General features: G+C 44.1%; 10 protein-coding genes across 10 annotated transcripts; 4 read left to right on the top strand and 6 right to left on the bottom strand.

Annotated features, from left to right (window-relative positions):
- Positions 1 to 6016: 6016 nt before the first annotated feature.
- On the top strand, positions 6017 to 6775 carry NCS54_00917000 (Hypothetical protein; the record flags this gene model as incomplete). The annotated part of the gene is made up of 1 exon (XM_053154525.1): positions 6017 to 6775. The coding sequence occupies one exon, from the start codon at positions 6017 to 6019 to the stop codon at positions 6773 to 6775; it is 759 nt and encodes a 252-aa protein (XP_053010500.1).
- Positions 6776 to 7169: 394 nt separating this feature from the next.
- On the bottom strand, positions 7170 to 8915 carry NCS54_00916900 (Hypothetical protein; the record flags this gene model as incomplete). The annotated part of the gene is made up of 6 exons (XM_053154524.1): positions 7170 to 7348; positions 7429 to 8107; positions 8160 to 8542; positions 8596 to 8691; positions 8739 to 8781; positions 8829 to 8915. 6 exons carry the CDS (start codon positions 8913 to 8915, stop codon positions 7170 to 7172), a joined length of 1467 nt encoding a protein of 488 aa, XP_053010499.1.
- Positions 8916 to 10309: 1394 nt separating this feature from the next.
- Positions 10310 to 12304, top strand: NCS54_00916800 (Hypothetical protein; the record flags this gene model as incomplete). Its single annotated transcript, XM_053154523.1, has 3 exons — positions 10310 to 10432; positions 10487 to 11581; positions 11630 to 12304. The coding sequence occupies 3 exons, from the start codon at positions 10310 to 10312 to the stop codon at positions 12302 to 12304; spliced, it is 1893 nt and encodes a 630-aa protein (XP_053010498.1).
- Positions 12305 to 13980: 1676 nt separating this feature from the next.
- NCS54_00916700 (Hypothetical protein) lies at positions 13981 to 14497 on the bottom strand (the record flags this gene model as incomplete). The annotated part of the gene is made up of 2 exons (XM_053154522.1): positions 13981 to 14379; positions 14477 to 14497. The coding sequence occupies 2 exons, from the start codon at positions 14495 to 14497 to the stop codon at positions 13981 to 13983; spliced, it is 420 nt and encodes a 139-aa protein (XP_053010497.1).
- A 620-nt stretch (positions 14498 to 15117) lies between these two features.
- On the bottom strand, positions 15118 to 17214 carry NCS54_00916600 (Acyl-coenzyme A oxidase; the record flags this gene model as incomplete). Its single annotated transcript, XM_053154521.1, has 1 exon — positions 15118 to 17214. One exon carries the CDS (start codon positions 17212 to 17214, stop codon positions 15118 to 15120), a length of 2097 nt encoding a protein of 698 aa, XP_053010496.1.
- Positions 17215 to 17880: 666 nt separating this feature from the next.
- On the bottom strand, positions 17881 to 18648 carry NCS54_00916500 (AB hydrolase-1 domain-containing protein; the record flags this gene model as incomplete). The annotated part of the gene is made up of 1 exon (XM_053154520.1): positions 17881 to 18648. The coding sequence occupies one exon, from the start codon at positions 18646 to 18648 to the stop codon at positions 17881 to 17883; it is 768 nt and encodes a 255-aa protein (XP_053010495.1).
- Positions 18649 to 19959: 1311 nt separating this feature from the next.
- NCS54_00916400 (Hypothetical protein) lies at positions 19960 to 20865 on the top strand (the record flags this gene model as incomplete). The annotated part of the gene is made up of 1 exon (XM_053154519.1): positions 19960 to 20865. One exon carries the CDS (start codon positions 19960 to 19962, stop codon positions 20863 to 20865), a length of 906 nt encoding a protein of 301 aa, XP_053010494.1.
- A 104-nt stretch (positions 20866 to 20969) lies between these two features.
- On the bottom strand, positions 20970 to 22007 carry NCS54_00916300 (Apple domain-containing protein; the record flags this gene model as incomplete). The annotated part of the gene is made up of 1 exon (XM_053154518.1): positions 20970 to 22007. One exon carries the CDS (start codon positions 22005 to 22007, stop codon positions 20970 to 20972), a length of 1038 nt encoding a protein of 345 aa, XP_053010493.1.
- A 901-nt stretch (positions 22008 to 22908) lies between these two features.
- On the bottom strand, positions 22909 to 24566 carry NCS54_00916200 (SMI1-KNR4 domain-containing protein; the record flags this gene model as incomplete). Its single annotated transcript, XM_053154517.1, has 3 exons — positions 22909 to 23748; positions 23808 to 23945; positions 24009 to 24566. 3 exons carry the CDS (start codon positions 24564 to 24566, stop codon positions 22909 to 22911), a joined length of 1536 nt encoding a protein of 511 aa, XP_053010492.1.
- A 931-nt stretch (positions 24567 to 25497) lies between these two features.
- NCS54_00916100 (Hypothetical protein) lies at positions 25498 to 26926 on the top strand (the record flags this gene model as incomplete). Its single annotated transcript, XM_053154516.1, has 2 exons — positions 25498 to 26374; positions 26439 to 26926. 2 exons carry the CDS (start codon positions 25498 to 25500, stop codon positions 26924 to 26926), a joined length of 1365 nt encoding a protein of 454 aa, XP_053010491.1.
- Positions 26927 to 26929: the final 3 nt, after the last annotated feature.

Below are 26929 nucleotides of genomic sequence, written 5' to 3'. Positions count from 1 at the left end.
ATAATATATATATTTAAGTAAACTTATTTTAAGTTCTTTCGCAAAGAGTTTCTTATAGATATAATATTATAGTAAAATATTTTTAAGTTATTTTTCTTTTAATATTTTCTTAGCTTACTTAAGGTTTTCTTTTAATTTATAGAATTATTATATAATATATATAATTATTTATTAGTTTTATTATTTCTATCTATTATAGTATTTATATTATATCCCTTTAGGTAAAAAGATATCTTATATTTACCTCTACCTAACTTCTTTAGTATCTCTAGTAAAAGTTTAAGATCTTATATCTAAGTTATTATCTAATATAGAAGGTATCTTATTATTAAAAGAGAGTACTTAGCTAATTCTCTAGTTAAAATATAGGTTAAATTAGTATAACTATAAGTACCTAAGTATAAGGTTATATTACTTATTTAATATAATATTAAATAATATCCCTTAGTTTTTTCTTTTAATAAAAACTTTAAGGTAATTAATCTTATTATTAATAATATTATTATTATAATTAAAAGGGGTTTTTTTTAAGTTAATAATTAAATAAGGTATTTATTTATACCTCTAGGGTAATTTAAGCCTATTTACTATTATTAGGTTAAAGTAATTCTACTTAGCTCTGCTATTTATTAAAGTATTTAATTATTCTCTTTTAATTTATATTTTTAATTCTAGGTAGTACTACTTATATACCCCGTTTGTAGAATATAAGGCCTTCTAGGGTAATATATTCCCTTATTTATCTATTTATTGCCCTATATCGGATAAGCTGTCTAGTTTTTTAATATTACATAGCTAAAATAATTAGACTTATATTTACTATTCGCATAGGCTTTATAGTTATATATATTATCTTAGCTATATAGCTAATCTTAGTATTATTATTCTTATTTAGCTCTTAGGTCTTTTTTATCTTTTTAGCTAATTATTTTTTATTAGTCTTTAATTCTATAAGTAATTTATTTCTTTTCCTAGATAATATAATAGAGTTCTAAGGAGTATTATATATTTGCGATACTAATAGATTTATATTAATATATTACCTTATATCTTTTTATTTTATATTATAAGTAAGGTTTATTATTTAGCTAATATAATAATAAGATAGGAAAATAGTCTTATTCCTATTTCTCCTCTTAGTAGGTTTTATACTAATAATATTAGTATAATATCTAAGAGATATTAGCATACTCTTAGTATATTAGGTATATTTTTATATTATCCTATAAGTTAAAAGATATTTCTAGGTATTAAGGGTTTTTAGTTAATTTCTTATAATAGGCTTAAATATAGATTTCTTACTTATTTACTATTTCTATATATTCTTATATAGTTTAGATATATCTTTCCCTTAGGCTATTTTAATACTTATTATTATTTTTATTATATAATTAAAAATAATTTTCTTTTTTTTATAGTTTTTTATTATTTTTTTAAGGCTTCTTAGAGTATTTTTAGCATAATTCTTTTTATAGTTTCTAAGTATTATACTTAAACTTAGTTTAATTAATATTATTATTACTTATCTTAGTAACCTAATTATTATATAATAGCCTATTATATTAATCTACCTTTTATTATTTATAAATCTTATTATATTCCTAGGATACTTTAAGTTAATATTAAGGGCATAGGGTATAATTATATTATGTGAGGTTATCTTATTAGTAGTCTCTATAGTAGATTATAGTAAGTATATAGGTTTATTTATTATATCTTATAATTTATTTCTTATAGTTAAAGCCTTCTATAGTGGCTTCTTAAAAGTCGGCTTATTTATTAGCCGCTAGCGGTAGTTGCTAGGCTAAAGCTAATACTATAGGTTCTTCTATCCGGGGTTCTATGCGTTTAATTACGGCGATAGTTTATTATTATAGGAAGCTATTTAAATCTCCCTTCCTATTATCTAGTTCTAATAGAGGGTTTTATATACTTAGGTTAATAAGGTATAACTAGTTAGTCTTTTAGGGCTTAATTGGTTTATAGAGCTATTCCTTTATGATATTACTAATTATATAATTACTAATAGCTTCCTCCTTTATTAAATAAGTAACTTAATAGGGTATAATAATTTCTCCTTATTATGCGCTAATATAGTTATATCCTATTTATGCTATTTTAAGTATCTTAGTAGTATAGATAGCTATCTAGGGCTTAATATCTACTTAGGTAAATCTTATTTACTTCTTACCTTCTAAGAGGGGCTATTATAGCTTTAATTAATAGTATCTTTCCTTTATATCTTATTGCTTTTTTTAATATTTATTAGCCTTATAGCCTTTCTTATAGTAATAATAATATTTAATATCCTTATTATCCTTCTAGGCTACTCTAAGTTCTATAGGTCCCGCGTAGGTCTTATAAGAAGTATTACCCTTAGCTTATTCTTACTTTTAGGACTAATTAGTATTATTCTTATTACCCTAAATTTATCCCTTATTAGATTTTTTTATATATTATTTAAACTATTAGTTATTAATCTTAATAGCTATATTAATATAATCCTAAAGGTTATTAGGTTTTTTTATTTTATAAAGTTTATTTTTAACTTTATTTTTAAGTCTTTTATAAAATATAATTTAGAGGGTATTTATTTCTTAGTTAAGAAATAAAGTAATTTATATAAACTTAGCTATATAAGTTAAAGTAGCTTTTATTTATTATAGGTTCTTAAGTTTCTATATAGCTTATTGTTTTTTATTAATAGTTTTAAAGTTATATTTAATTATATCCTTAAAGTTCTTATATTTAGTAAAAAAAAGTTATATTTCCTTAGTAGGTTTATTCCTAAGAAAGTTATATAGCTTAGGCTTAAACTAAGTAAGTATATTACTTATAAGGCATTTATTAGTATATAAGACTTTACTTTTTATACTAGCTATCCTAATAGGGAAATACTATTAATATGCCCTAAGGGATATAAGAAATATCTTAATATAAATAGCTTATTTATTAAATAGCTCTAAGTCCTTAGGCTTAATAATCTCATTAATATCTTTATAAGTAATATTAATAATATTATATTTAAATATTAGGTTATTAAGATTATAGATTTATTATTATATTAGGTTATTTTATTAGGCTTAAAGTATAATAAGTTAATTAATTTAGTTTTATTATTTATTAATTATTTACTAGTATTATTACTATTATTATTTTATAGCTTAGTAGAAATATTTTTATATATTATTTATAGATACTTCTATGCTTATAAGTCACTTTTAAGTAATTCTAATATTATTTTATATATTATCTAAGAGATTATTATACTAAGTAGTTAAATAATTATATTTATTCCTAAGTTTATAAACTTTATCCTTATATAAGGCTAAGATAATATATTCCTTATTATTATTATCTATATCTATTAGGATATTAGGTTCCTCTAGCTTAGTCGCGGGCTATCCCTATTAGGGGGTAATAAGTAGCTTACTACGAGAGGTAAAAGGGGATCTAGTATTAGGCGCTATAGTAATAATATTACTTAGAGTATATAATATATTATTAAATAAGAGCTATTAATATATAATAATTATATATTTCCTAAGAGATAAACTAATTATATTAGGTTTATATTAATAGGGAGTGCTAAGTATAATCTAAGTAATAGTAAGTATAAGTTATATTTAGTAATATACTTAAAGGTATTAAGTATAATTAAGTTATATTAATAGCTAAGGTAGCTATTATATAAGGAAGTATAATAAATATATTTTATATACTTAAAGTACTTATTAGGGTAAAACCTATAGTACTTACTTACTTATTGCCTTTATGCCGTCGCAGGTAAGCGCGATATATAAGTGCTTACTCATATTATAATAGGTCCTACTTACTTCTATAGCGTCTTATTACGTAGTGGTTTTCTACCTAGCCAGACCGCTTGGTCTAGTACTGGGCCGTGATATTTTATAGCTGCTATTATAATTATAAGCCCCTTAGATATTACCTCGCTTATAATATATTAAAGGCCCTATAATAATCTCTATAGAATAAATAAAAGTAAGCAACTAAGGCTAGCTTTATTTATATTAATACCTTTAAAATTAATCCTCTAGGTATAAAAGGTAAGAAATAAAAAATAATTACTATAAATAATAAATATTAAATAAGATAGGCCTATATATTTATAAGAAAGAAAATAACTTTAAAACTTCTAAGGTAGCTTATTTTAATACTTTAGACTTAATATAGGATTAAAGCCTATATAATTTAAATAAATAATAGCTCTAAACTCTATAATATATTTATTAAGTATCTTAAGTTAGCTTATAAGGTAAAAGTTAATAAGATAACCTTATATACTCTTAAATTTAATAGAGTTACTAAATAAATAATTATATTATCTTTAATAAAATTAAAATAATTATTAAGTTAAAATAAATTTTAATAAATGTCTAGCCGCTAATTCTAAAAGATATAATATATAAGATAAATATTATAGCCACTAGAGTAATTAAAGGGCTTACTTTTATAAAAAGTTTCTTTAATAAAGTTTTCCTAAAATAAAATAATAAGCTAGATCTCTTTAGAGAATAAATCTATAACTTATAAGTTATAGTATATATACTATAAAAATAAAAATTAAGATTATATAAGTTTAATCTAAAAAAAAAAACTAAAATTTACCTAAGTATAAAAGGTTTATAAATTTATATTTACTAGGTACTTTTTTATAAAAAGAGATATTAAATTATTTATTTTATAAATATAATATTTTATAAAAAGATTAAAGAAAAAGATCTCTAGATTAAAGCTAAGTATAATATTAAGCTAATAATCTATATAAATAGAGCTCTTATCTTAAGTTAGCTATAATCTATTATAAAGTAAGTAAAGACTCTAAGCCTAAATTAATTTAAAGTAAATAATCTTTAATATATTAAGATAAATAGGAGGATTATAGCTTAAAGATTAGTTTTTTTATATATAGAATAATATAAATATAACCTAACCTTACCTTTTTTCTTTTTACCCTATTAAGATATATAGTAAATCCTTCGCTGACTTATTTATAGCTTATAAAGAGAGAGCTATATTACTTATAGAAGATAAGGTAATATAGCTTAGTGCTTAGCGGCATTAAGAAAGTAAATAACGCTGCGTAGAATATAACTACTTAGGGTAACTTTAATTAAAAAAGAAATTAATCTATAGAGAGATTAACCTATAAATAGCTAATTTAGATCAAAGATTCTATAATCTCTTAGAGGGCTAAATAATACGAAATAATAGCCCTATCTATAACTAAGGCTAAATATATAGCACTTTCTTAATATATTAGAGAATTAGCCTAGATTAAGAGTCTTTTCTCTAAACTATAACTTTTGCTTAATATACTAATTCTACTAAATAGTAATAACTAGAGTTCCCTAAAGTTATATAAAAACCTAGAGCTTTACTAATAAACTAAGTATATTTTACTAATTAAATATTATATCTAAGATAAGATTAAGGCTAAATATATTAATATATAATATACTAGTACTTATAAGTAAATAACAAATAGTCATATTAAACCTTTAGATATTACTAGCTATAGCTATTTTCTTAAAGTAATATAAGTTAATTAATATCTAATTAAAGAAAATAGATATCTCTATTAGAGCATAAAAGTCTATAATAACTCTATGCCCTAAAGGCAAGGTAGATAAAGGCATATTAGAATAATTAGGAGCTTCCCCCTTACTTTAGGGCTATATTATAAAGTCTTAGATTAAAAGTTAAAAGTCCTAGATAGAATCGCATAGGATATAAACCCCTAGCGAGCTCTTACTATAATAATAATAATAATAACCTTGATTTTACTAATCACACCTAGTATCACTGCGCAATTCAATAATAATTACAGCCACCCAATGCTCTGAAAAAGCAACACATGTAGCATCAAACCTTCAGGTAAAACTTCCATCAAGCGTGTTTAATCTGGTTTCTTATATATATCACGCCAACTTCCAGTCACCGGCCCTGTCAATCTCACATCTTTTCATCCACACAAGCCACCCAATCTCACATCATGAAGCCAGTCGACCCAACCAAGCTCAATCAGCTGCTCCAAAGGAAGTCAATCCTCATGCTGGATGCCATTGGCCTCACAGTCAATTTTATCGATACCATCGTTCGACAATCTCCGGGCTTTATCACGACCAAGAAAGGAAAAAAGACATTGCCCCTAGAGCTATGGCTCGAGATCCTCGGGTGGACAAGAGAGTGGAGCTGGCATCTCCTTGTGCAGCCGCAGGGACTGGAACATGGCTCGACTAATACACTCATCTGCGCCAAAATCCCTGAATGGAACCCTTGCGGGCGACTCCAAGATAGTAGCGATATCGAAGTCTATGAGTACTACCTTAACCAGCCAGGTGATGGCCCAAACGATGACCGGCCATTTACTCTTCCCCAGACTCTCGACAAAGACTCGACGTGGGAAATCCCGGTAACAGCTCTCAGCCAAGAGGACATGATACTCTGTGGCGACCTCAGGGTACCCGATGTCATCGCACAGGTAGAAAATGGCGAGTGTGGCATTTGTGGGAAAGGTCGAAGCATTTGTGCCGGCTGCGGGGGTGGTCGCGAGATTGCACAGAATTTTTCCTTTGATTGGGTCGCCGGTGACTGCTCTTATAACTTCCTGTGCCCGCTATGTATAGGCCTCGGATACGCGAGAAAAGATCTGTGGCTGACAGATGATCGTAACGAGGGCAAGGAGGGATACCTCACCGACGAAGAATACGACGCTTGGGTTCAAAATCGATTCAGAGAGCTAGAGTATTAACCTAGTTATTATTAAGGCTTTTCTTTATCAAATCAGGGCCTCGGAGAAGGAAATATGGCCAATGGTATCTTGAGTTAGGTCATTTATTCAACTCGTCTCTACATAAAACTCTCGAGTATCGCGGTCGTAGCTCAATGTTCAACTACTACCAGTGGTCCTGAGACTCATCGATCCCGATTGCATAATCAGTCACTTTAAGGGACTTAGGTGGAAGATATTACAGCTTTTCTGGCATTGTATACCTTTCTTTGCTTTGAGAGTATAGTCTAGAAACGCTAACCGGCAGACCGATGCGCTTTAAACACCGTTTGGCTATCTCAGCGCTAGTCTTTTTCTCGTCTACATCCAAAGCACTTCCAGTGATGTCTCGTTGGCGTTAGATTGGCAATGTGGTTTATCTGGCTTCAACAAGACAACGCCCTCCACTTGGTGCCAGCAAGAAAAACACTTTGGGAATCATATCTTGATCGGACATGCCCTTGCTTCTCGATACTGTCGCAGAAGGAAAGGCGCGGAAGAATCGTGTAGTGCCCAGCCGAAGTTCCATTCTGGCGAGATGCTTGCCGATGCAAACTAGTCAGATTGTCAGCACCATTCGAACCAGCAAGGATGGCAAAAATAAGAGCAGTGATGCTTGCCTCTACTTCCCCCACCGAATGGCATAACCCCATCCCTCATCTCTTTGGTCGCCTCTAACCATCTTAAGGGGTCAAATCGCTCAGGGTCCGGGAATAGCGTCGGATCACGGTGCAATGTCCATGCTTGTGTCGACACAACCGTTTCTTGCGCAAGGTAATATCCAGCCAAGGTAGAACCACCATGTGGCACTACCCGAGGAAGGGCAGATGGCGCTGCCGCGTAGAGTCTCAGCGTTTCATCAATGACGGCATTGAGATACGGGAGCGAGCGAAGATCGCTGTCACCAAAGCCGGTCGGGAGTTTGTTAAGCTCTGAGACGAGAGTTTGCTTGACTTCATTATCTCGACAGACAGACCAGATCAGGTATGTCAAGGTGGTAGCAGTGGTGTCAGAGCCAGCGACAATGTAGGCTTGTGCTTCAGCCCGGATCTCCTCATCGGAGAGACCATCTTCGCCTGCTTCAAATAACTTCTTGAACAGCATTGGCTTAGCTGCAGCTGGGTTGCTGGCGAAGTCTCTCTTGTACCTGAGGACAGCCTGCTGCGCGTAATTCCTCAGCCTCGCCGCCGCTGCCGCTGTCTTTTGAAGGACAGGAAGGGGGACCTTTCTGGCAACGGCAATGAGGGTTGGAAAAGTTGTGAGGATAGGGCCTCTAGCTGCTAGTCCTTCTAGGTCTTCGATATACTGGTTTTTCTAATATTGGCCGTCAGTGATTCATTGCCGTTTTTACGTTGAACCTCCATACCTTTCCAGCTTCCAACATGCCGAATGACTCGCCAAAGCTCAACTCAGAAATAATGTCAGTTGCCATAAATAACCACATTTTTGCGATATCTGTGACTTGTCTCGCCGCCATTTCCTCCGCCATCTTGCTGATCACTAATTTGACTTTCTGGTCAACAGCTATTTCGACATTTTTGATAGACGACTCCGAAAGAGGGGAGGACAAAATGCGACGATGTCGACGGTGAAATTCCGTATCTGTCGAGTTGAAGACGTTGGTTGTGCCGGGCACGAGTAGCTCGTAAAATCGGGACTTTTTGTAGCCGCCTTTGATACTGTGGATCTCTTTGACGGCGCTGATTTGAGAGATGTCAACTTCGTTGGGTCCAATACGGACAATGGGACCTAGGCCATAGGAGTCAGCGAGCAAACGAGACATCGGAGCATGGCAATCCAACCGTAGTGCTGATGAAGATAGTGGACATATTGTGCTCGAGTTCCGCGGAGCCAATGATATTTCAGAATTATATCAGTGTACCTTGAAAGCCCAGGCCCTTAATAAGATCAGCGAGATGTCTCGGAGCAAATTTAGCTTACTTACCAGGTAGCCGGGCTAGTGGCTGGAAATATCTTCCGTAGAGGAACTATCAACCAGATTAACAAACATCTCGGTTAGCCTTGGACAACGTACAATCGACACTAAGTAGATCAGCCCGACGAGGGCAAGGACAACGGTGAGGTAACTGCGGCAAAGCAGACCCTCCAGCATGCGAAACATGGCTGAACAATTGACTGAATAGTCCAAGCTGGTCAGTTTCTTGTATCTTCAAACTTCACTGATGTTTACGCTTCTCCTATGCATTTATATCATTGTCTCGCATGCTTTAGTCTCCACGTTCAATGCGACTTACCGCGCTATGTCGGCTTTTCCAATCGCCGACCTCCGCTTCCCCATCGACGATCATGGCCAAGAAGCCCCTTGATCTGTTTAAGAGGCCTGCATCTACCCGCATAATGCATGTGCAATGCACCATATGGGGGAGATGTGTGGAGATGGTGGGGAAGGCTTGGGGGCTGGCTGCTGGTCAGCGGATAATAAGAAAAGTCCGAGACACGCGAAGGCGAAGGCCGAAAGACCGATGATCACAGGGCAAGAGATTATAGGATAGTGGATCAGAATACGTCCAAGGCTGCACAAACTATGTAAGAGATGTTGCTTCGTTTAGGCTAGCTTGCCTTTGTTGCCTTGATTACCCAAGCTTGCAGATTAAAACGGCAGTTTTATCCGAACGTATCGCACTCTTGAGATAAATACCTATAAGCGCCAACAGTATGTATAGCTTACCTGAGGCGATGATAATACCCGACTTTTATGGAAGCCCATGCCGCTCAGGCATCATGCTGAAAACCAGAATACTGTTGTGTGTACTCTGGAGCTTCGTAAGTCGCGATAAAAGTCTACTTGTGAAAAAGCCATAGGCGATTCGCCTTATACCAATGCACAGTGTTTTTTTCGTTATCATTGGTTCAGTACGTGATCCCAATTCAGAACAGAAAACATACCAAAATCTTAATATAGGTCCAGGCATCCATATTGTGAAAGCACGATCATCGGCAATGGGCCCTAAAACCTGCACTCATACACAAAGACGATGTCCGCGTAAGCCTCAGGCACACTACAACTCACGGTTTTAAGTTAAATGAAATAATCAAGGTATATTCCGTTCGCATTTATCTGGTTCTACAAACAGCGCTGAGACATGAAGGCACTGTTCTAAATAGTATTCCAGATAGCTTTGCAACAAACATGGAATACATCTCAAATTGCACCGATCTGACCTAACAGTTTTTCTTTAAAATGAATCAGCTGGTCTATCCTGCTATCTACGAGAGTTGAGGTTGATGGTCGGGGCTCAGCCACAGTGAGTTCAGCCTCATCTCAACGCGTCGCGCCTGGTCTTCTCATCGCCAATCACGTGCCCGTGGCACCCAAACCTCACAACTTCTCAGCGCCTGCATGACTACAAACAAGCGGCGTAGGCTCGAAAACATCATACTTCTCTGGCTCGATTCGGCTCGTCGTCATCAATACACCAGAATTTGATACCTTTCCAACTGACCCCACATAAGACCCGTCAGAGACTCGTAAACAAAGGCCCACGATCCTCCGGCATGCCGCCTCCAAGGCCACCATCTCAGCGTAGCAACACAAGGCCAGGATTCTCTCCCAGCACTTCCTCCATCCACACCGGGTCTTCTTACTCACCGTTGATTCAACGTAGAGACTTGCACTCAGTAAGTTGTTCCAAGCCCTTGCCGAGCGTCCAGACTGACCGATCTTCGTCGCAGAGCTCGAACAGCCCCGACCGGACATCCACCCCTGGGTATCCTACCCCCACTCCGTCTTCAGACGAGAGAAAGACACGAACAAACGCCGAGAGACAAGAAAAATCCAACAACAGCCGAGAAGACAACATAGCCTGGCTCGACCACGTTTGGGGAGGACCAAATTGGCTGCCACCAGATGTCCGGAAGGCTTTGATCGAATTCGGTTTCCCTCAGCCCGCTGTCGATGTTGTCAAACACATGAGAAGCATTACTGAGTTGATGCAAACCCAGGACATGGCTCTTGATTCCCTCTGGGTCGAGGGAGGGCCATTGAGAGAAGGGGTCAATGCTGATGTTGCTAGAAAGCAACACAAACGCCGACAAGATGGACCGGCTCCTCCCCATTTGAGTGCTGCAATCGCCAAACAAGTTCTAGAATCGCTTCAGCAGCAAGGCCCGTCTTCCCCTGCGGCAGCAACCCATTACATGCCAGATCCCCAAGAACTAGGAGAAGAGGAAGTTACAACAGATTCATTTGCCGATGCCGAAGACCATGTATCTGAACCGGACGATAACGTTGTTGTGCTTGTTCAGACGACGGTGGTATCTGAAATTCAAGACCTGACCAGCCCAGTAGTCAAGAAAAGGCCACCCACACCCGCCAACGAGCTTGTGTTCACAGGAGCCCTGAAGAGGTTCCGGACATTGTCATCGTATACTGCGGCCCGATTGCTCGACTGTCTTACTCCAGGCAATCAGATGGGCGATGATGCCCTCCAAGTTCCCTGTGAGGTGGTCATGGCCCACCACAGGGAGAAAACCCGCCCAGCAAGACTCTTTCATCCGTTTTGGTTCCAGAGCCAGGAGGACTTCCAACCACGAAGCTTTCCAAGACTTGACGATGGCTGTACTGCTGGATTTCCTATGCACTGCCCGAAGCCTTGGGAATCGCCAGAACACTGGGCATTCGGTGTGATGACGCCAAAGGGGGAGAACATGGAACTATGTATTCACGATTCATCGCCAACGCCTGAGAGATACGAGCGAATCAAGAAACGCTTCGAGGCCTGGATGGATGTCTCCAGCTATTCGGGAGATGTCGAATTCATCAAGGAGGTACGTGTTTGCTCACTAGTTTGCATGGATGTAGCTAACTTTGACCAGAGCTGCCCCAGTCAAAAAGATACTTGGAGTTGCGGTATCCATGCCATGGCCTGCTTTCGCCGTATTCTTCAGGGCATTCCGTGTAGTGAGAAACCCGCGCTCGATATTCCCGTCGAGCAAGCACACCATCTATCTCTACTCCGTACCATCGACACACGCCTACTCCCTACTGATGTTGGCAAGACTGTCGAGACTTTTCGAAGTGTCCAACGAGAAGCCGATTTGCGACTTCTTAGCGCTGACGAAGTTCTCAGACTCCGTGATGAGTCGAGCAGTCGTCTACAGAAGGCTGAGATGGAGAGGGTGATCGGGGATCAGGCCTTGGACAAGCCTCTTGAGGCCTTTCTAGCTCACGTGCGTCAACAAAAAGCCGAGAACGAAAGAATGGTACAGGAAGAAAAGGCCAGATTCGACACTCTAAACCGCATCTACAAGGTGAGGGAAGACTATGAACGAAAGGTGAAGGCCGAGGCGGAGAAGAACCGGATTCAGGAAGAAGTGCGAAAGGCAGAAGAGATGCTCAGAGCGGCGAAGAGCAAACTGTATGATGCGTCAGTCAAGCATAACGCCAGTGTCACCAAATTGGAAGAATCGTTTGCGAGTGCCGAAGCGGAGGATTGGGAGGTCAACTTGGAGGGCGTTTCAAAGATGTGGAAGCGCTCGGAGGATCATTAGGCTGGGGGTATGCTCTTTGGGGGGGATGGGGTCATATTGAACATATTTTTGGCGATGGGCGTTACAAAAAACGTTTGAGGGGGGTGATTTGGAGGCGCATGGGGCAGGGAGATAGCTTCCCAGTAGCTATTAAAGGGGTTGATGCTATTGCATAGGTAGCTTATGAGTACAGGATCCCACAACACCCATGTAATGATATATATTTTTCTGCTCAAGGGGATTGTTCAAAGAAAGCTGGTTCATGACTCTGCGTATGGATCATTAAGTGACAGTAAGTCGAGGGTACTCTCGCTGTGTAGTGCCTTCTGGAAGACAGTTATGAGACACGTCATTCCGACTGAGCCATGCCCACCGCCCTGGAGACAGCAGATTGAGTTGCTTTGATTGGTGTGGGAAAAGGTACTACAGAGTACAGAGTTATAGTAGCTTTTTAGCTATATTAATGTTCAATCATCGAATTGCTGATTACTAGTTCTCTCCTGTCCACTCCCATCTACGTCTTAGCTGCACGCTTCTTCTTCTCTTCCTCAAGCAACCTGTCAGCCTCCTTCTGACAAGGAGGACAGAAAACATCATAAATGGTAACATCTGCCCCATTAATCCTCCCGCAGGCACCCATGACTGGAGGCGTCTTCTTGCCTGCCTCGACGCACATGCTCTCTTTCTGCTCCTGTTTGAAGAATTTGCGGCATTCGGCGCAGGTCCACCTGGTGAAAGTTCGCACGCACATTTTTGTTGAATATTTTAAGGATTGGCACTTTCTTGCAGGGACGGTTGATGTTGCTGATGTCGTTGATAGAGCTGGTATGTTTAATGTAGAATCGAAAGAGCCCAGGAGATTGAGCTCAGCAACCCATTTATACCTGAAAGCTTGCTTTATTCAGAGATATCCTTTGGCATAGGAGCTCTCTGGGTCGGTGTCGAGCCTGTCTCGTGCCCAAGTCTCTACTGACCAGATGGAGACGGGCTGTGATAAGTATTGCTCCTATTGACTCTTTCCGTGACCAAAACCCAGTATTCCATGTCTAAGAATAGCACATGCGCTAGTAATAGAGTCTTCTGATACTGTCAGTTTTTATTATCTCCCATGGAACTTCTTCTGTCTGCGTTGGCAGGTGATTACAGTTGCCAAGATACTAGATGAAGCATCACCTTCTCCACAATGAACTGTGATTCACGATGATGCGCGAGGGCTTTTGCCATTCAGCTACAGTGAATTCCTGCGGCATTTTAAGAGTGCAGTTTACAGATGTAAATAGGGTAATATGTTGTACTTAATGTACCCAATCTTGGTTGCTTGGTGGCTGCTCCGGGCCAGAGGCATTGAAGAGGGGTCGAGGATTATTAGACGACAGCAATCAGATAGCAGCTAGTAAGTAGGTACCCGGTAAGCAAGGAGGGTCTGATTAATAACCAAGTCTAATCGAGGGTTTCGCAAGCCATGAAAAGAATATCCCGATTAAAGGAGAATAGTGCCGTGTGATAAAATACCACCAGGCGATCGGCAGCTCGGTAGTCTTTTCCTTAAGGCCTGCAAGGGTTAGACACCTCGTAAGGAACACCGTACAAGCAACGCTTGTACTTCTCAAAACACCAGCCGTGGAACAACAACGTGTCTCCCGCCTCGTTGCTCGTCGCACCACCAGGGCCCTTGAGACCAAACATGGAAGCGTTGATCAGAGATCCCTCGGCACGGGGGGGCCCGTCACCTTGGTGGCATAGGCGTACTTGACGTCGTAGGTGTTGATGTTCTCGAAGTGGCCCGAGCTGTAGAACAAGACGTACATGCCGTTCTTTAGCAACACGATGTTGGGCGCTTCTGTCGACATGCCATCCTCAAATTCGATACGGTCGAGGAGCAGGACGGCATCTCCAACCATGGTTCTGCCGTCACTCTCCACCTCCTGGAGGAACAGAGGGTTGCCGTCAGTTGGGCCGCTTGTGTCGCCCTCCTGCTTATAGACGACGTATCGCTTGCCGTCCTTGTCCTTGAAGCCGGCCGCATCGATGACCTTGTTCCAACCCTCGGGAGGACAGAGCCAAGGCTCATCATCGTGCTTGTAGGGCCAGTTATGCTATCGGAGCGAAGGATACCGATGCAATGGGGGTTGCCAGAACTCAACGGCGAGAAACAACCCCTGTCCCTTCATTGCGCCCCTGGCAGTTTAATACCCACTTTTGAACAATGTCCATCCTTCTACGCTGTTGGTTGCAGCTCAGCGGGTGATTTAACCTTTTCCAACCACAACTCATTTTACAGCGAGGAACTACCCCAGAGCTTACTTACAACTATACCAATCATGAAATAGCTCGCATCTGCCGGGGAAGCGAGTTAAAAATGGCGCCTGGCAACTCATCACTGCCGCCCAGTGTATAAACCTACACTCAACTAGGAAGAGCATTGCTCTATGCGAAGTAGATTGGTTAGTTGCCTTGATCTAACCGTTAAACAGGAATCGATATAGCTCTGCAGCCTTGGATATCTAAAGCGACGACATTGAGCTCTTAAAGTAGGAACATGACGAAACAACTAGGGGCCTACGGCGTTGGGTTTAAAGTCCCGTATGTATTGACAGTTTTATACTTTGATGTTGTGGCGAAACACTTCTTTGAGGATATTCAACAACACGATAAGTGCGTCTTCCCACTCCACGAAGTCAGATGCATACGCACGGGAAGCTATTCGAATAAGATTTAGGTATGAAAAATACTATATTCTTATGACTCTAATCATTCTAGTCACTTCTATGCTAACATCTAATCAATAATACTATTCGATACAGAACGAAACCAAACGGGCTACACCTCAAATCCTACAGCTTGGACTTCACAGTTCCATCCTTCCTGAACAGGACCGGCGAATTAGGATAAGGATCGAAAACCACATCGTTCAGAGGGTTCACCTCTGATGCCCTGTGGAACATGTCCTCATACACCTTGCCGTCATACCGACCTAGCGAGCTGTCAAGCTGCCAGTCAGGGAACTTCCATGAGTCCACCAATCTCACAGCGTGGGGTCGAACATCGTCGAGGAGAGCCAGTGTCCGCTTTGTGCGGGCAAGCTGGATCTGACGGACTGTGGTGGCTGCGCTGGTGAAGAACTCGGAAGCGTGGCTCTGCAGGTGGTGGAGAGCAAAGAGCTGGAACAGCTTGTGGAGAACTTCTTGAGTGTTGGCATCAAGAGAAGACTTGGTCTCCTCATCTTGGAGAGCCTCGTGGAAGTACTTGACAACCTGGTACTGAGCATAAGCAGTAGACAGACGCCAGAAGTCAATCAGGAGACTGTTCCAAGACTGCTTCTCCTCGTCCCGGTGCTTGAGAGCCTCAAAGGTCAAGAAGGCAACTCGCCAGGCAAAGGCATTGACGAGATCCTGGTCGCTGTCAAGAACATCAAAGGCAGCACCGACGTCCTGTCTTCGGATATACTCCTTGAAGACACGGGTGATGCTGTTATCGACAGCCTTGCCCGACAGGACAGCGCGGGCAGACTTGAGCAGGTAGCGAGCAACTTGCTGGGTGAGCATGTAGTTGTCGCCCTCCCATGTGACGGTGGGGAGGTAGTCGGCGTACCAGCTGCCAATACCGGAGAAGGCCGAGTAGCCGTGGCCACCGCAGGCTCGACGGCAGACCTCGAGACCTTCAGCAGCCGTGGTGGATGCGAAAGCCTTCAGAGAGCACGAAATGGCGTGGAGATCAGCCAAGAGATCGCTACCGGGGTTAAGCTCCTCTGGGCCAGGAGCACGTCCAGCGTTGTCCCTGGCACCCAGCTTCTGAGCCATGCGCTTCTGGTTGGCCTCGTAGAGCTTGATCATGGCACGGCCGGTGAAATGCAGAGCATAAGAAGCGGCCAGCAGGGGCAGAAGACGCTGCTGCACCATAGTGTAGTTGAGAACCTGGTTCTCGCCAACCTCATCCGAAGCAGCATCGCGGTCCTGGAATTGGCGTCGAACGGCGCAATAACGTGTAGCAATGGTCACGCCACGGGCAAGAACGGATCCCGACTGAAGGACGATGGAAGATCGGACAAAGGTCAAGGTGCCGTAGACGAGCGCTGGGTTGGAAGGTCGAATGTACTTGCTCGTCTCGGGGTCGACACCCGAGAAGCGGCTAAGCATGTTGATGTGGGGGATCTTGACCTGGTTGAAGAGAAGGAAGCCGTTGTCCATGGTGTTGTAACCGAACTTGGGACCGATATCTCCGACATGGATGTTCTCCAGGGGTTCGTGGGTCTTGAGATCTCGAATGGGGACGACGAATGGGTGAGGGCCGTATGTCTTGCCGTTGAGGATCAGCTGGGCCACCACGACAGCGTGGTTTGCAGCCTTGCCAAGGGAGCCAATCCACCACTTGGAAGCGGTGAGATGAGGTGAGTGGATAGTGAAGGTCTTGTCCTCGGGGTTCCACGTGGCCGTTGTCTCCAGGCCGCGAACATTGGATCCATGACCAAGCTCAGTCTGCGCGTAGCAGCCAATGTACTCGTAACGTTGAGCAGGCTCGAGGAACAGCTTGTGTTGTGCTGGTGTTCCCTGCTCCTCCAGCGTCTTCAAAAACATGGACGCGTGGAGGCCATATGGAGTGGGCTCGCTGATGAGGTCATTGGCGGCCTGGTACTCATCCTGACTCCAGTTGTGCTTGACAGAAAGCCGTTGCAAAGCCTTTCCTCTAGCGAGAGCAGCCTCAATTCTGTCCTTTCGGCCCCGAAAGTAGTTTTGCGACTTGTCAAAGATGGGGTCCGACTCCAAAATGCTGAGAATCTTGGCGTTTCGCTCCAGAACCTCCTTTGTGAAGAGAAAGTCGGCGAGCTGGTCCACATTGACGTCCGACTTGGCGCGCTCTTGCTCGAGAAGCTCTGATCCCTGAGGACCCGAGGGCTTGAGGGCCTTGACCCAGTCTGGATTAGGAGGAGGCATTATGTCGAGGATTGAAAGGTTGTTGATTCTGGAGATTGAGTTGTTGATCAGTTCCTGGGGAAGATTAAAGGGACATTTGAGCGTCTCTCTCGGAACCGATATCGGATCTTATCTCCGGCGCCAAGCACCAACTGAGCCTCGGTTCATGGCCTGACCGCGGTAAGTGGGGGAATTTAAAATCTGGGGACGAGCTGTGATTGGTCTCTCCGCTTTTGGTATGGATCATCATGCATTGATTGCATTCGCGTCAACTGCCGAGGTCTCATTTTTAGCTCGGGTCGGTTGTTGGAGCTACCCTACAAGATGCCTCATGACGGCCGCGAGGAGCCTCATTGAAGCGATGCCGACCCGTAGCCGATATTTTGAGGCTGGTTATAGAAGCAATTATACTAGTATGTCTTTGTTTCCTTTTTTCCGGTATCAATTGGTGATCAGATAGGTGGGTGGTTGGGGTGAAGTAAAATTGCTGGGAAGCAAAGGATGACCTCATTGAAGCTTGGATCACTGTCCTATGAAGCTGCAGTATTCTCAACTCCGCGAGTGAACTTTTCAGGATCATTCAAGTACATCTAGTCATTGGTTTTAATCTTTGAGGCATGTAAAACCACCCGAAACCTTGATTACGAAACTACCCATCGTTCCAGCCTCACAGTACATCATTGTCTATCAGCCCAAGAACCGCTCTTTCAGGCTTTTTAGCCACACCAACGCTTTCAGCCCCATAGTTGAATGCTCACTCGTTGGCTGGAGATGATCCATGACCCAGGTGACTTCTTTAACCACTGCCTCTGGTCTCTGCTGAATAACGTCATGCCCGCAGTCCGGAATATGAACGTAGCGATGACATCGCGACAGTGCTAGTTGTGCCTTTTTTAGGCGTTCATCCTCCTTATCCGCCGCATCCAGCATCTGTTTCTGTGCTACGAGGTTGGGACTAGTCTTACCCTCAGTAGCAACAAGGGCTTCTTCGTATTGCTTCCACTTCCCTATCAGCGTGTTCCCACGAATGACCACAAGGGGCTTGTTTCCCAGGATTTGGTTCCTGCATTGCCTCTCCTCGATTCCTTTGCCTGTTTCTGCCTCCTGGCCTGTCTCCACGAGCACCACCCCCGCCACATCGGGGTGTTTTCGGTCAAGAAACAGCCGCAAAAACATGCCGCCATATGAATGCGCGACCAAAACGTAAGGTGGCGGTAGTTTCGCTTGATCCAAGTACCACAGAATCCCGTTTATAATCGACTCGGGCTTCATATAAGGATCCTGGCGGTCCCAGAGGAGCACTCGGTATTTGGTGCCAAGAAGCTCTGCCAGGGGTATCCAGGATGCGCACGAGTCGCCCGAGCCGTGGAAGCAGATGATCAACGGGGAAGAGTTGGCTGGGTCGCCAATGAGCGTGGCAGGATATTTAGTGATCATGGTTGATTCTGCAGGCATGATGGAAATATTCTTGGTGATTATTGATGTGTGAATATGGACGAAGCTGTTATGTCTGGCATGTCTGATGTTGGCAAGATGTGGTGAGCATCAGATTAGGCAGCCAAGAAAGTAGGGTGGATCCTGTCAAGTTTGTCTGACCAATGATAAACTGACATTTCTCGTTCAACCCTGGTCAGAAATAGCATCAAGGTCTTCTCAAATGATTCCAGACTTTGGCCCTGCAGGCAAAAGGTGGGAGCAAATGCTCTGGGGCATACGGGGAAGTGGGGGTTGGAAAAGGGGCTCCTGATTGATAAGGAGGCGATGACGTCAATGGTCACAATGGTAGATTGACAGGGGATGAGTTTACTAGCATCGAGGCATGTGATGAAGCCAAGTGGGTAACGGGGCCGCGATAGTGCGAGAGGGCATCACATGGCATTGAATGGAAATTACGGGCGAAAGGCTCGCGAAGCTGGCGAAACCTACTCTCACCAAGCGATTTCGGAATTGGACCGACCTTGATGTGTTGTTGCGGCTCGTGACAAGCTGGCAAGGCCTGGGCGACATTTGGGTCCATATACCACGTGCACCCTTGCCCATCATGATGCATCTTGTACTTCCGCCGAGGCATGAGGCGCGAAAGATTGTTATTGTTTGGCGAGGATGTTGAGAGCGATGTCGAGTCTAGGCGGCATTACAAGGTCTGCCTGTCGCGTCGGCCGCTTCATTGTTTGATCGCGTCGGCGGCCCAGAACCGGAGGTAGAGCATTTGCATGGGACTTTGGAGGGTCGACGAGCATGTGTTGTTTTGCGGCATGGCAGGATGGTCAAGTGAGGGTTGTTGGATGACTTGTTGGGGAGCATGGTTTGTCTTGACTGAGGTAACCGGCTAGAGGGAAAATGTTAGCATTGGCGCGACCTCATTTTGGGGGGCGGGATTCGCAGTTGTGACGCATTCTTAAGAGGCCACAGGTTTCCACCCAGAGAAGCATTCCGCAGGAGTAGAATAGTTATGGCCCCGGGAATCCTTGATCAGGGCATTTCGTGCCGTGAGAGTCTTTGGAAGTTGAAGCAAACGCGTTGCTCCCCGGGTTGTCGCAATTTCGGATATACGTTATTCCGCAACAACCATTCTAGCTGTTATCGCGTTATCTATCTCGTGCATCTCGTGGTCTCTTATCTTATCGATCATTGGCTGCCAACCACCTACGACACAAAATATCGCTGCCCTGTCAAGGTTCCAGCATCAATGCCCCCTTAAAAAGAGGTTCTTACCGTAATCAAGGGATAATTATCCATATATCCGTTTTCGAAAGTCTCTAGACTATGGGTCTCGCTGGGTCAAAACCACGAAACGTGCTTTCTCAACCACCAACAGCAGGACACGACAAGGCTTACGCCCTCGTCACAGGAGCCACATCAGGCATCGGTCGGAGTTTGGCGGTTGAGCTATGTCGGCGTGGACTCAATGTCATCGTTCACGGACGCGATCCTGTGCGATTAGACGCTCTCATTAAGGACCTTCGAGAGCAATACCCCTCTCGTGACATCAGGGGTCTCGTCCTTGATGCCGCCACAGCATTCACAGCATCTGGCGGGACTGGACAAGAGGCATGGAACGCTTTATTCTCCATCACCGATTTGAACCTCAAAGTTCTGGTCAACAATGTTGGAATTGGCCACAACCCCACCAAAGACTTCATCACTTTCACGGAGCAGACACCGGCGCAAATCACGCAGCTCATTCAAGTCAACATCTCATTCATGACCTTCCTCACGTACGCACTCTTGCCAACTCTTCAAAGAAATGCAACCCCAAACAGCCCAAGTTTCGTTATAAACTCCGGGTCTTTGGCAGAGCTGGGCCTTCCATGGGTCTCAGTATACAGCGGCACAAAAGGATACATCACTGCCTTCAGCAAAGCACTCGATACTGAGTTGAAAGGAGAGGGAAAATACGTGGAAGTTATCTCTGCTCTCATCGGTGACACGGATAGTGATGGGCACAAGGTTGGGACGAGCCTTTTCACCCCCAGCTCTGACAACATGGCGAGCATGATTCTGGATTCAGCGGCTGGAGCAGGACCTGTTGCCAGGGTGCCATACTGGGGTCATTTGATTCAGCTCTGGCTATGCAAGCTGCAACCGTATCGACTGTTACAGAGAGGCATGATTTACAATGTAACAAGGCTGAGAGAGAAGAATGGGCTGGTGGCAAAGAAACAAGCTTGAAGCAATTCAAGATTAAATTAGACATGCCATTTTACCAAACCGATCTACCGCGTACGGGCAAAAGGATTATATACACCATTAAATGGACACAATACGCCCCTCGACTATTCATCTCTACACGTGTCTAGGTTGCAGCCACGCGAATACCATAGCTGGTAGAATTCAGTGCCCGGGATGAAGACAGTGTCAGACCCCATTTGTGTCAAACCACATCGGTAACCATACGTAATGTCGTAGAAGCGATACGCATGAGTGCAGTCCGGGACTGTAGCGCACACGTCGCCGCAGTTTTCTGTGGCCGAGACTGAGCGTAGTCCCAAGAATTGTACCTGCGTCCCATCCAGTGTGCCCGCGTCGCGGCAGGGGATATCGGCGATGCATGACGGCTGATGAGGGGGCTGTGGTTGAGACTCTGCGCAGGTCTTGCATTCTCGTGGGTAGTAGATGGTTGGCTTTGTTTCGTCGATAACGAATGGGGGCGTCGCTCCGTACGTGTTACATTGGAAATCACCATCTTTTCGTTGGTAATAGATGTACCACGTGCAGTCGAGGTCTGATGTGCACATTGCGGCGCATTCCTCAGCGGTTAGGTCACCTGCAAGACCAGAGAGGGCGAGGACGTGGCCATCAAAGTAGCCCGGATAGCCGCAGCAACCGTTTGGCCCCTCGATTCCTTGGGCGGCTGCGCTTGTTGTGGTCGTGGCAGCGTCGGATGTTGTCGTCGACAGGATCGAAGTTGAGACAGTGGTGGAATCAGTTGTTAGGGAACTAGATTCACCGGATGTCGTAGAATCGGTATTGGACTCGCCAGATGTCGTGGTCGACACAACAGAAGTTGTGAGGCTAGTCGAATCCGTAGTCGAGCTACTTAGTTCGGTGGATACCGTGGTTGAAAGGGTAGAAGTTGAGATGGTCTCGGTAGCCGAGGTACTAGATTCACCAGATGCCGTTGAATCGGTCGCTAGAGATGCCGTTGTAGATAGGGTGGACATTGAGACGGTCGTCGAATCCGTAACCAATGTACTGGATTCACTGGGTGCAGTGGTTGAAGAGCTCAATGCTGAGCTTGGCCGACACAAGCCCGCATACGCCCCGATGGGGGAGAGCGTCGTAAGCAGTGTCACAACTTCATATGCCTTCATGATTGCTCGCTCAACGTCTGAGAGGACCCCGCCATAGAGACGCGGGATGGGTTGACTGCTGTCGATATATACCCACCAGGCAATTTAATAGTTGAAGATCCTGTCTATTTTGGACTTAAATGAGATAACCGGAAGACATGCCGTCGCCATTTCACTGGCTGGGTCGGGCTGAGGTTTCCGAGAAGGAGGACTGAGTCTGCTTCGTTTGACGCTAAGGCTCAAACTATTGAGCGCCATGGAACAGGAACCCCTGACTAAAAAGCAGGCCAATGACCAAGTTTTGCCAAGCTATCTGGGATTATCGATTGCCGCGCGGCGTTCTGCTGAGCCTCGACCACTTCGCTCTGTCAATCCGCTATGATTAGTTGTCGAGTTCGCTAGAACTTAGTGCACCGTAGGTCTTGCATTTGCCTTCAATAAGTTGCGTCCATGCAGAGATAGCCCCTTGATCACGAGGCATCTCATGGCCTCATTGATATGGGCAACAATGCCACTAATTCATTGTATTTTACCTCGATAAACTCCTAGAAGTCTGCGGAATTATGGTGCTTTATCTTTAGGGGCAAACTGAAGACCGAAGGTGTCTGGGGACAGGTTCAACAGCTTTGACAGTGAAACAACTGCTTAAGCTGGGATTTTCCCTAATCTGAATGCGTCGGCCAAGTTCCTCGCGCTTGCCCACCTTGGCCAGCTCTGGCATCCATTAGTGGGAATTCTTAGTACTAGTGAATAGACTGGGAGATAGAGAACCGGGTGCGAGAGCAAAGACAGAGCAGGCAGAAGCAATAAATAGCAACATCATGCGACATGGCGACACCCTAATTTGGTCATATTTCCCCTATTTGTTTAATAAAACACCCAAAAATCCCATAATCTGATCTTTTTCTCCTCACTCGCCCCTTCATGCAAGCCGGCGAAATCTTGGCTCGAATATATTCAGCCAAGGCCTATCCTTGTGCAATGCCGCTTCAGCCATGCGCTCAAGGAGATCTCTGATACCGCCGTAGGGATAAAACTCAATGTCCCACGGCGTCCACCTGATAAGAACGTACTCCAAGTTTCGAAAGTCTTCCATGCTTCCATAAGTCTCCTCCACCACATGGCCCAGTTCACGCCGCTGGGGATCGTTCCTCTTCTCATACTCCTTGAAGAAGTAGTCCTTGCGCTCTTGGACCATCCCTGGGGGTAAGAGGAAGAGGTGGCCATTCGATTCCTCGTTGTTTTGATTGCCTGAAAGACATATAGCCCGGAAGCTCCCAACTTCAGGCCAGTCCAGTCTGTTATCAGTCCAAGGTGATGGATCGTCGTCGCGTAGCAAGGGAATGCAATTCCCTCCAAGGAAGTCGATGTCCTGCCAGCAGATATCCTCGGCTTTGACCAAGTAATCGACCAGATTCTGGCCGTTCCACATAGATCCCAGTCCATTGGCGACGCTGAGGAATTCCTTGTAGTCCTCGGGAAGTGTCACTCCCAGTCGCTTCTCCAGGTCTGCAATGTCTGATGGGGAACAAGGTGGTCGTAAAAGGCCATGGGCGTCTTCAGGCCGAGACCGGGGCTTCTCTGGCGGGCGATACGCTGCGAATACGTCGTACGGGCAGTTGTGGAATGTGTTTGCACTGATGGCGTGAGCCAGCTTCTCAATACTCTCGCCCTTGTATCGACGCTTTGGTCCATGCTCTAAACGATGCTCGGCCATTTGCAGGGCTCGGATCACCGCCGGCCTGAGTTTGGCCGGATGAATCTGGAGAACATCAAGAATAGGTCGGCTAGGTGTTGTCAAGAGCTTCTTCCAAGCCATACGTGAGCACGCCAGTTGCTCGACTGTTCCTCATACTGAAGTCTCCCACAGATCCTCTCAAATGTCGTCTGGGCCTCTTCTTCCTTCCCCAGCCACAGGTAGATGTCGAGAGCAATCATGAGTCCGGCAGTACGGTATACCTGGACATAGGGATAAGGATAGATGCTTTGGCGTCACCACATGGCTAGGTTGGAATAACGGACCGTCATAGGTCCGTTGGGGTTCGCCGCAGAAGAGAACTCCCCATTCTTCCACATGATTTCTGCCTGTGCAACCTGTCCAGCCAACGTGCCATCGTAGTCGGGCAGTACAGTTGCAATCCCTTGATACGCCATGTCCAGTGCCTTCTTGGCCGTCTCTTCTGAGACTTGCCATTCCTCGTTGAACCTCTCGAGCCATGGGATTCGTCCCTCAGTCTCGAGTTCCTCAAGCTTTTTTTCGGTACGTTCGTCGTCGGGTATCCATGAAGGCCATGATGAGGTCGCCTCCCATGCAAAGTACATGCAGGGTTTGAGGAACGGATATGAGTGACCTAGGACGTCAAAGGGATCGAGCCCTCGATTCTTCAGAGTTTCGAGGAGCTTGGTAGCGCCTTCGACCTCGCCAAGAACTGCAAAACCTAAAGCGGTCTCAATAATGCCAGTGGCAGCCTGCTGGAAGAACCGATAGTCGGCAATGGTGGGTTCATCGTCGACATGGCGGAGGAGGAATTCGAACGGGAATTGCTCCGGTTTTGGTCCGTCGTCATACTCAGTGGCCATGATGTAGAAAACGCGCTGAAAACAGTTGATCAAGTCTTGAATAGGGATCCTCGCCAAGATAATGTACAAATTGGGTCGTACCGGCGCGCTCAAGGACCCGAGAGGTTAGACATTGATGTCACGCGTAAGCAGGGCTTATTGAGTCATAACGCACGACTGCATTATAAGCCTGGTTTAGTATTGGCGCACTAGGGGAGAAATTGGCTCTGAAGTGACTGTCTGACGAATTATTGTTTCATGGACAATTTTGATGCACGAAGATCCTACGTTCGACCACACGTGGAGAAGATTGCAAGAGGAAGCTATTTTGGTCGAAGTTAGAATTCGCGAACCAACGTCGATTCCTGGCTATAACGAACGTAAACGTCCCAAAGGCTTTAGAATTCTCTACAGTAGCAAAGAGAGCCTAATTATGAATACTCTAGTATTTCTTTGCTTGCCGAGGATATCGGAGTGTTGACAGCTTATCTTTCCCAAGCCTCGAGCTTGTGTAGGACGGTCTTCGTGAGAGACAGGATACCTTCAACAAAATAAATTCAAAGCCACGGAATATTTTTGAAGGAAGCCTCCTGCCATGCCGCCATATGGGCAAGTCTTTAGTTAGAAGTAAACAGGGCCTCATGTTTAGTTCTATAGACACAGAATAAAAACAAGTCTGGTAAAGACCTCATCTTAAGCCTTAAGTCGAACGAAAAGACTTTAGAGGGAGGGAAAGTTCAAGGATAGCTCATGCCATATCATACAGGCACCTGCTATCTTCCACTTGTCACTGGCTACCTACCTAGGCAAAGTTGAACACAATGAGGGCGCACACGTGACCTTGCTTTGACTGCCCCCACATATCCCATGTCGTGTCTTCGTCTGACTCCTCGCAACCACAGAGACTGTCCGGCACTCGTACCCATTCCGGCTTGTCACAGGCTGCTAGAAGATGAATTGGCTAACGGACAGCGTCAAAAGCTGTGTCAAAGCATCTCATGAGCCAAAAAACACAGGAGAACGAGCAACTCTGAACACGACCCCAACATCAGTCACAGATGCGGAATCAGAGACAACCTCAAGACCAAAAGAAGCAGAGCAGGCCGATAAATGTAGGCTTGAATGCCTTCCCCCGGAGGTCCGACGCTACATCCTTTCGATACTGGATCTTTCACACCTCAGCGCACTGGTTCACGCCTCACCGACCTTCCACCAGCAATACCTTGTCGACCGGATGTATCTCCTTTGCAAAAGCCTTGAGACGACCATTGGTTGTTTGACCGTGGAGGCCTATGCTGTTCATCGTTTATACGCTCCACGGAATACCTCAGACTTCTTGGAGTGGTACTCAGAGAAATGCTCGCAGCGTGCAGTGGCAATTACCGATGACCTCACTGAAGGTGTAGCGTCGACCATAGCCGGCTTTTATTTATGTTCAGTTAAGCCCCTTGTAGAAGACTGCGCTCGCCGAATGCTGGTTAATCTGGCCAAGAGTGCAGGCAACAATCATGGCGACCAGCAAAAGATTCGACCTTCTCGAACAGAGATGATGCGACTGACGCGAGCTGCATACCGCTTCCAATTACTCTGTCAACTCACCAGTCCCGAGAGGACTTTAAGGTCGTCTACAGAAGAAAACCTGCAGGCCCTCCTCAACATCATCGAGCCATGGGAGATTGAAGAGCTTTTCGCTTTCTACCAGCTTGTCCTCGACGTTTACGACAAAGTCTTCACCGACATTTACTGGGATCTGCACCCTGACAACCCAAAGTTCGACGACCAAGGTCGGCCTCCGACACCGGACGGCGCTTTCGACCTGGACACTGGCTGTAAGTTGCGCATAAACCGCAATTTAATGGCCCTAATGATGCATCGATATTGACATTACAATAGTTGTGCGTGATAATTTTCTTGAAGGAACAGCCATACGCGGCCTCACGTTGTTGCACAGGGTTCTCTTTCAAATCAAAGAGCATGAGCATCTCGTATCGACTATGCAAAAGCGAATCCAAAGCTCATATATCCCGATTAATAGCATGGTTGGAATATTTGGCGAAACGCAGCAGATCATACGGCGGCAGGAACAACCATCTGAGAGGGATCAAATGGAAGCCGATAGAGTCCCGTTGGTGTTTGTTCGAGACGAGCTGGATAGGCCACCGCGAGCTTGGACGATGATTTGGGGAGATACATATAGTAATGTCTACGGTTCGCATATCCCGGATGAAATGCGAGGCTGGGGTTATGTGTTCTGGGATGAGGCGACGCTGGAAAGGACTGGAGGTGCTGAGTTGCTGAGACATCAGTGGGAGGAGTGTTGGGGGGATTATGATCCTCGAGAGGATTTTGTGAGATTCGAAGAGGATAGTCTGGACGAATAACTC

The sequence above is a fragment of the Fusarium falciforme genome, chromosome 7, assembly GCF_026873545.1.
Source record: "Fusarium falciforme chromosome 7, complete sequence".
Taxonomy (NCBI): Eukaryota; Fungi; Ascomycota; class Sordariomycetes; order Hypocreales; family Nectriaceae; genus Fusarium; species Fusarium falciforme.
Note: the sequence above shows the minus strand (reverse complement) of the source record. Positions and strands in the feature narration are given on the sequence as shown.